This window comes from Camellia sinensis, chromosome 1 (genome assembly GCF_055761805.1).
Source record: "Camellia sinensis isolate YWXY chromosome 1, ASM5576180v1, whole genome shotgun sequence".
Lineage (NCBI taxonomy): Eukaryota > Viridiplantae > Streptophyta > Magnoliopsida > Ericales > Theaceae > Camellia > Camellia sinensis.
This window is the reverse complement of record NC_138961.1, coordinates 231,724,810-231,733,357: the sequence shown is the minus strand read 5'-3', so window position 1 is coordinate 231,733,357 and position 8,548 is coordinate 231,724,810. Positions and strand designations below refer to the sequence as shown.

At 31.6% G+C, this 8,548-nt stretch overlaps 1 protein-coding gene across 1 annotated transcript; it reads right to left on the bottom strand.

The window, feature by feature from the left end:
* Positions 1-2,736: 2,736 nt before the first annotated feature.
* Positions 2,737-6,277, bottom strand: LOC114286196 (putative UDP-arabinopyranose mutase 2). Its single transcript, XM_028229289.2, has 4 exons — positions 5,832-6,277; positions 3,657-3,907; positions 3,400-3,568; positions 2,737-3,287 (listed from the first exon to the last, which is right to left on the bottom strand). Exons 1-4 carry the CDS (start codon positions 6,141-6,143, stop codon positions 2,949-2,951), a joined length of 1,071 nt encoding a protein of 356 aa, XP_028085090.1. The 5' UTR covers positions 6,144-6,277; the 3' UTR covers positions 2,737-2,948.
* Positions 6,278-8,548: the final 2,271 nt, after the last annotated feature.

Here is an 8,548-nt window from a genome sequence, read left to right as displayed (position 1 = left end):
ATAGTCAATAAAACAAAATATCATATCCAACTCATAATCATTTTACATTTTCTCTCACAAACATCACATCCAACTACAAAAAAATAAAAATAAATCAATCATCTTTCCAAACACAAAAATTTTAGCCTACTAAAATAGTCAAAAACTAAAATAGCCTACTAAAATAACAACTTCCCAAACACCCACATTGAGATACTCAAAATCTTTTCTTCTTCAATCCGTGGTTGAGCGTGACAAATTTGTTGACCCACAATACTTGATTGATCCAAACTTGACAGAACCATAGTCATGTTCCTCAAATAATCTGTATCCACAATTGCATAATAATTATTGAATTGCAAAGAATATTGTGAATCAAAATTACATTGGGACAATTGTTTTGATTCAAGCTTTCTTTGATATTGTTGATACAACATTCGCTCATGATTTGATTGAAGAAATGTAGAACTTATTAACTTCTTCATTTTATGCCACATCCTAATGTGTTGTTTGTATTGTCGCCTTTGATCATACTGCAATTGTTTCTACCATGTAGAAACATAACATTATAACTTAAGTGCGGCATATTTGGCTTGCTTTTCTTTAGATATTTCCATACACTCAAGGAATTTGTCAACTTTGCGCAACCAATAAATAAAATCCTCGGCATGACAAGAAACATCAAAATTGGGGATTTCTGGTTGTACTTGATAATATGAAAAGTCATAATTGATGCAATTATTGCTACTAAGCACGTCATTGAATCTTCGTTGTTACCTTACCAACTGATATTCACTATAATCTTCGAATCATCTTCAAACTTATCCTCACTATCGTATTAATAACAAGAAGATCGTCTCAAAATGTTGTGGTTAATAGGTTGGCCTTAGGTAAATCTCATAGCGTGGTTCCTAAAGTTGTGACTAACAGGTTGACCTTGGGCAAGTCCTTTAACTTGAATCCTATTAGATCTTTCTCTACGTTCATCGTTAATAGAGCTTATGCTTCCTTTTTCGATGAATGACATCGAACCAGGTAAAACCTTGCTTTGATACCAATTGACGCAACGGTAGTGTATTGTAGGAAGGAACTAGATATTGTTCTAGTAGACGAAACAAGAACTAGCTATCGTTCTAGTAGACAATAGTTCTTGAATCCACAAGAACACCATTGAGTCCACAAGGAAGATAGAAGAAAAACTCTTTAAAAATTGATTGAATGAATTCATTACATATACTTGTAGGCTTATTTATAATAAACTAAATCTAATACTTGTAGGAAAAGTAATTCTAAAATAAATTAGAAAACTTAAATCAATACAAATTAAGAAACCTAAAAGAATAGGAAATTAAAATTCTAAACTATTTAAAATCCTAGTTAGAATCTAATTTCAAAATAATAAAATTAAGAACAATAAAAATTATATAATTTTGTTTTACATCAATTCTTGAATCCACAAGAACACCCTTAAATCCACAAGGAAGATAGAAGAAAAAATCTTTAAAATATTATTGATTGAATGAATTCATTACATATACTTGTAGGCTTATTTATAATAAACTAAACCTAATACTTGTAGGAAAAGTAATTCTAAAATAAAACTGAGAAACTTAAATCAACACAAATTAAGAAACCTAAAAGAATAAGAAATTAAAATTCTAAACTATTTAAAATCCTAGTTAGAATCTAATTCCAAAATAATAAAATTAGACGAAAATTCTTGAATCTACAAGAACACCTTTAAATCCACAAGGAGATAGAAGAAAAACTTTGTAAAATATTATTGATGGAATAAATTCATTACATATACTTGTAGGCTGATTTATAATAAAGTATACTTAATACTTATAGAAAAAGTAATTCTAAAATAAACTAAGAAACTTAAATCAACACAAATTAATAAACCTAAAATAATAGGAAATTAAAATTCTAAACTATTTAAAATCCTAGTTAGAATCTAATTTCAAAATAATAAAATTAAGAAATATAAAAATTTTATAATTTTGTTCTACATCATTCTCCTCTTCTTTAAAAGAACTCGTCTTCGAGTTCCAACTAGAGATCTGCCATCTTCCATGCCAAATAAAGAGATAATTTGAATACTTCAGTTGCCTGCCTCTCTTCCAAAAGTTGTATGTAGAAAAGTTTTCTTTCTGAAAGTTCTTATTTATATGCTTCAACTGGTCGACAAGATTAATTGTACAAGTATTGAAAATCAAATTAAATTGCTCTATACCAAGAAAATCAACAAAGTGTATTTTTTGTTGATGTTGGAGCAATTTAGTTTGATTTTCAATACTTGTCTAATTAATCTTGTCGACCAGTTAAAGCATATAGAGAATAACTTTTAGAAAGAAAATTTTTTTACATACAACTTTTGGAAGAAGGGCAAGCAATTGAAGATGGCAGATCTCTAGTTGGAACTCGAGGACCAGTTCTTTAAAGAAGAGGAGAATGATAGGGAACAAACTTAGCCTCCGTTTGGGAAGTGGGTTGGCTTTTTGGCTTTTTGGCTTTTTTGGCTATTTTAGCCTGTGCTAAAAAGTTTGGTTTGGGAAGGGCTTTTTGGCTTTTTGGCTTTTTTGATTTTTTTTGTGAGAGAAGAGTGTAATGATTATGGGTTGGATGTGATGTTTTGTTTGTTGTGGCTAAAATAGCCTGTTTTGTCTTTTGTGACTATTTTAGCCCCAACCCAACTTGCCAAACACCACCTTATATAGTTTTGTTCTACATCACATCCTTTCCATGAGCCTGAAATTTAAAACTGAACCAACTATCATTTATTGTTCTAAATTCATAAACTTGTAAAACAGTAAGATATAACATCCGCCAATCTGCAGACCCAAACATGGGATCACAGAAATCTGAGAATACAAAGAAAAGCAAAGATATATAAAATGTATGACAACCTTTTTTTAAATCAAAACTACAGAAAACTAAAGGCAGTCCACACTGTTTACTCAAAATTTTCACTTTGCAGAACCGTTAGGCAGTTTGGCAGAACCCTTGCCTGGGTTGAGCTCATCCCAGGCTTCAATCCATGTGACCATGGCATCGGCTAGCTTGACAAAGTATTCATCTATTTTCCCGAGCTTTTCTTTGACCTGTTTCGAAAGTTCAATGTAGCACTGTTGGACACTAGTGCAGTCCTTCGGAAGGGTGGCCGCTTGGAAGAAAGGGATGATATCTTCTTGCCAGAAGATGCCTTTGTACTCTTTCTTTAGGTTCACAAACGGGTTGCTAGCTTTGCTGTGCCATATGTACGGCAGCCCTGTTTTCACTCCCAATCCCAAATGGTCACATATCACCTAAACCAACCAACACAACAAGACATTTGGTGAAAAGTACAATCCCAAAAGGTTTCTGAAAATTCAATTATGTTTCACAAAATCTTGGCAACAAAAGAAACGAAAAAGGTACCTTGACACACCAGCCAGCCCACATATCGTCATAGCGTCCAATTGGCTGACCATCACCCATGAGACCAAAGTACATGGCGGGACCAATAAGATCACGGTCAAATGTCAGATTCATACCACACATAGGAAACAGAGTTCCTTTTGGAATTGTCATAACCGCATCCACAAATCTACCAATCAAAAAAAAAAAAAAGTCTAGAATCCAACTTCAAAATTGATATATAAACAGAAGGTATTTTTAATGGGGAAAAAACAAACCTAGTGTTTCTTTCAAGAGGCTTCACAAGCTGCGTAGGTGCATCATAATCTGGAATGTTGAGCCAGAGGCCATGAGAAACAGCAGTTGGAACACCCTCACGTAAGCTAAAAGGGTATCCACGGACAAAATCTGCACCCTCACGGTAAGGATCATACAGGGTGTTGAAGAAATTGGGAGTTGATGGGGAGAGAATGTTCTTAATGTGCTGTTCAAGGGCATTGATCATTTTGCCAGATGGGTCTTTAGCAACCTAAGCATCAACATAGATTTCACAACATTAAGATGAATAAAACTAGCCATAGTTGAAGTTGGATGATAGTTTAAATCCCCAAAAAAATTAATATTGGTAAGGATTTACAAGAAGAAAAGACAAAAAGACGCTAATGTAACTAAAATAAACATCGTAGTTAAGCATTAATATATGTTTAACAGTGTAGACAAATTGATATATTGCATAGAAGACTTCTTAATTATAGACAACAAAATGAGAACAAATTTTACCATCACTTGCAAGGTCAACAACAGAAAATCATGTAGCTATCTTTCAATAGGTCACATGCCAAGATTCATACACCACGCTTAAATTCTTAATTCAATTCTTGGTTATGGGCAGTATTACATAACAATAATTTTAAACAACAGGTTCATAATGGTTATTAGTTTTAGTTTTTTGATAGTTCAAAAGGTGGCCCACCAGTTACATGGAGTACACCTATGCATGCAAGAGCAAGAATCAAACAACACTTCTCAATAATAGAGGTTTCTGATGGGAATGGACAATTAGCTAATTATTTTGTTGATGCCTAAAAGTGATGTTACTTTAACTGGCCTGTTTGGTAGAGCTTGTTTTCAGCTTATTTCAGCTTTTAGCTTAATTTAAGCTATTTTGATGTGTTTGGTTCAGCTTAACAATACAGCTTATAGTTTTTTGTAAGTCAAAAATCAACTTATTCTTTGAGTGGGGGAGGAGAAGTTTACTTTTTAAGTAAAAAATCAGTTTATGTTCACATCACTTTCTCACAGCTCTACCAAACAGGGCCACAATCCGAACCCACCAGCCCAAGAACAAAAAAGAGAAAAGTGAAGACCTTGTTAATAGTATGTTACATATCCACGCCATCAGATTTGATATCCTTAACATTCTACCGCTATAGATCACATTGTAAACGGTTAATAATGAACTAAAAAGGCATAGTTCGGTTCCCAGATATATCACTTAAATGTGTTAAAAAAACAACGTCCAAGGAAAATTAGACTACTCAAATTGGTAAGACAGTAACGGAGAAGGCATTTAAAAATTTAATCTGTAAGATCTCTATTAGCATTATTCAAATTACACAACCAACTCTATTTATGAGATTCAAAGCCGAAAGTCGGTTGAAAATAGTGTTTGAGAAAACAAAACAAAAGCATATATCCTTTTAAACTCACATGATAACCACTTATCAGGCTATGACTTGCACAAAACAAATTGGAAAAGAGATAAATCTTAGTCTATTTCTATTCCATAATAAATAAATTCCCTTGTCTGTATATTGAAATATTAAAAAAGCCAATCCTGCCACAACATACGTCATTACAGTTAAAACTATGATCCAAAAAGATAATTATATCCTCAAAATCACCTATTAATAAAATCCGTAATGAAATTATTCAAAGTTGACAGAGAGTTTTTACACTATGGACACAACAATGTAGATTAAATGGATGATGAAACTACAAAAAATAAAAATGAAATCAACTTATGCTATGTTCGGTGCACGGGAATGAAATGGATTGTTCATTCCTCAGCCTCCTATTCCATGAGCATTCCCTTACAATAATGAATAATGATCCCATATGTAATATATTTTTGATATTGTTTTAGTGAATCAAACCTAGGAAATCAACATTTTAATGGAATAATACCATTCCACCTTCATTCCAATAAACCAAACACTAACCAGAGTAACGCTTTACAAAACCCAGATTTCAAAAACCCATAATCAACAGATCTACCCAAAAGCATACGAAGACAAAAACATTAGACAACTCTCAAATCATATGATTGATATGCGTGTGTATATTTATTGTGCATGTAAGATAGTGATGTGTATATAATAAGAGTCAAGATCTAAACTTGATAACTAGAAAAGCAAAACCCAAATGAAAAGGCAAAAAAAGAAGGGACTCACAAAGCAATCATCATCAATGGTAAAGATATACTTCTTCTTGGAAACCATGTAGCCAAAGCAGCGACAAGCAGAGTCCTTGAAGGAAATGCAAGAAGCCCTAGGACCCAGAATCTTGTTAATGTCATTGCGATTATAGAGCTCGTAATCGAACCCATCAGGGACCTTGATGGTCTTCGAAGGATCACCGTCCTGCACAATGATCAGATGGTAGGGTTGAAAGAAAGGCCTCCACATTTCCAGGAAATCCAGGTTCCGAATTGTGGGTATGACTATGTCAAGCTCATTAGTCAGAAGTGGAGTTGGAGCGGCCATTGTAGAAGCAAGAGAAGAGCAGCGAGGGGGTTGTTTGAAAGAAAGAGAGCAAAGTGGGTGGGAACATAAATAGGAGAAGAATGGAGTCTGTATATGGTGGAAGACCTGTTCGTGTCCCGGTGGAGTTGGGACGCCTTGCGTTTTTGTGGTTTGCTCTAAAATTAGAGAAGTTATCACCTGTTTTCGCAACAGTAGATTGCTGTGTGCCCACTCAATTATTAAAAAAAAAAAATCAACAGTAAAAAATATATATACAAACTCACTTTTTATATCCAATTTTTTTATACTGTGTGATATGTAAAAAATAATTGATTGATAATTTGAGAGCATATAAAAAAAGATTTGTCTTAAATATTCTAATGGACTACCACCTAATTGCGTTTAAAAGTTTTTATTTTTTTGATTTTTATTAGATGTTTTATTTTTTTTACATTTTAGTCATTTATTTATTTTTAAATACACATAGTTTAAGGCACCGTTTGGGAAGAAGTTGGTTGGGCTTTTTTGGCTATTTTAGCCACAAAAAACAAAAAAGGCTATTTTAGCCATAACAAACAAAACATCACATCCAACCCATAATCATTACACTCTTCTCTCACAAAAAAAGTCAAAAAAACCAAAAAGCCAAAAAGCCCTTCCCAAACCAAGCTTTTTAGCCCAGGCTAAAATAGTCAAAAAAGCCAAAAAGCCAAAAAGCCAATCCACTTCCCAAACGGAGGCTAAATATATTTAGAAAGTAAAATATTTATAAAAATTTTGAAAAAAAAAACTTACAATGATCACTTTGATTAATTTAATTAATTAATTTATTTATAAATATGTTACCTTTTAAGTGAATATAAATCAATCACAATTTTAACAAATATGAATTTGACATCGCTTGTGGTGTTTTAATTTTTTTTAAAAAAAAACTAAATCAGACAACATAAAAATAAATAAATAAACCAAAATATTATTATTATTATTATTGTTATTATTTTGTTAAAACAAAATAAAATCTGTATAATTGGATTAGCACAACCCTACTTTTACTGTTTTATTCCTAACACAGATAATTTCTGTTAAAGAGGAGTCCCAATTTTCATTAATATTTGATTTTGATGATTCTGATTTAACGGGGTTTCTACGATTGCACTTATCCAAAAAGGGGTTTCTACGATTGATCGTAATTGGTTGATTGACAATGAATTTTATTAGGGATAGAGACGTGTGATGTGTTAGATTGATTGTGATTGGTTGATTGACTATGAATTTAATTAGGAATAGAGATGTGCGATTTGAATAAAGGATGGCTGCTGTGAGCACAATAGGATCATTCCGAGTCTTATATTGATAATTTAAATTATTTATTTTTAGGATATAAGTAAAATATTTTTATAAAAAATTATTTTGATTGTTAACAATGCCAATAATTTAATATATGACATTTAGGTCTCGTTTTGAAAGTTAACTATTTTAGTAGGTTAAAATTTTTTGTGTTTGAAAAGATTGTTAAATTTTTTTATAATTGGATGGGATGTTTATGAAAGAAAAAGTAAAATAATTATGAATTTGATGTGACATTTAATTTTATTAACTATTTTAACCTATTTTATTTTTATGAATTTTAACAACAAAAAAAGAAGCCAAATACCAACTTGCCGAAGAGGGCCATTATCATACAAAATTGGAATACACATTTTTTATTATATTTTTTTGATTTATTAGAATTTTATAAAGTTCTGCCATAATTAAAAGCATGTATATTGGATTATTCTATATGATTTTTTATATATATATATATAAATTCTATATATTTAATATTTTTCACTTATAAAACTACTCTAACACTCCAAAAAATGCATATGATATGTGCACAAATTTTTAGAAATAGATTAATTTTGCATTGTTAATAAAGGGGGTTGTAACCCTTCAGTTCATAAAAAACACTACTAAAAGTTATGAGTTTGAAGATTAGGAGATAGATTAATGGTTTAAAATTTTATTCTTTACCTGTTTTTGAGACCACCACAAGAGTTTTTTTTTCTTTTTTTCTTTTTTTTTTGAACAAATCTACTCCAATCATCACATAGAATTGAAAGAAAGAGAGTGAACAAGATCAACTGGGGGACTGCAAACCCAGTTCAAAGGCAAGGATTCATCTAGGCATGCACGAGCCGTCCAATGGGCCGCCTCATTAGCTACTCTGGACTACCAATAAAAGGATATAGAAACTTTTCCTGCCAAATATCTAATATCTACTCTGAGACACCACAAGAGTTTAAACTTCATAATTATTTGATATGTGTGATATAAAAGACTATATGTACTTCTAGATTAATCGGTAATAAGTCCCAAACAATCTTGTGGAAAAAAAAAAAAAAAACCTTACAATTCCTTTTTAAATGTGTTTAATAACATTTACA

What these genes read in the sequence shown, in the direction of transcription:
- LOC114286196 (XM_028229289.2), bottom strand. Translation starts at nt 6,143, where the DNA reads ATGGCCGCTCCAACTCCACTTCTGACTAATGAGCTTGACATAGTCATA. An exon ending in CCATTGATGATGATTGCTTT is followed by an intron (nt 3,908 to 5,831) that starts GTGAGTCCCTTC and finishes GTTGATGCTTAG; the next exon opens with GTTGCTAAAGACCCATCTGG. An exon ending in GGGCTGGCTGGTGTGTCAAG is followed by an intron (nt 3,288 to 3,399) that starts GTACCTTTTTCG and finishes TGGTTGGTTTAG; the next exon opens with GTGATATGTGACCATTTGGG.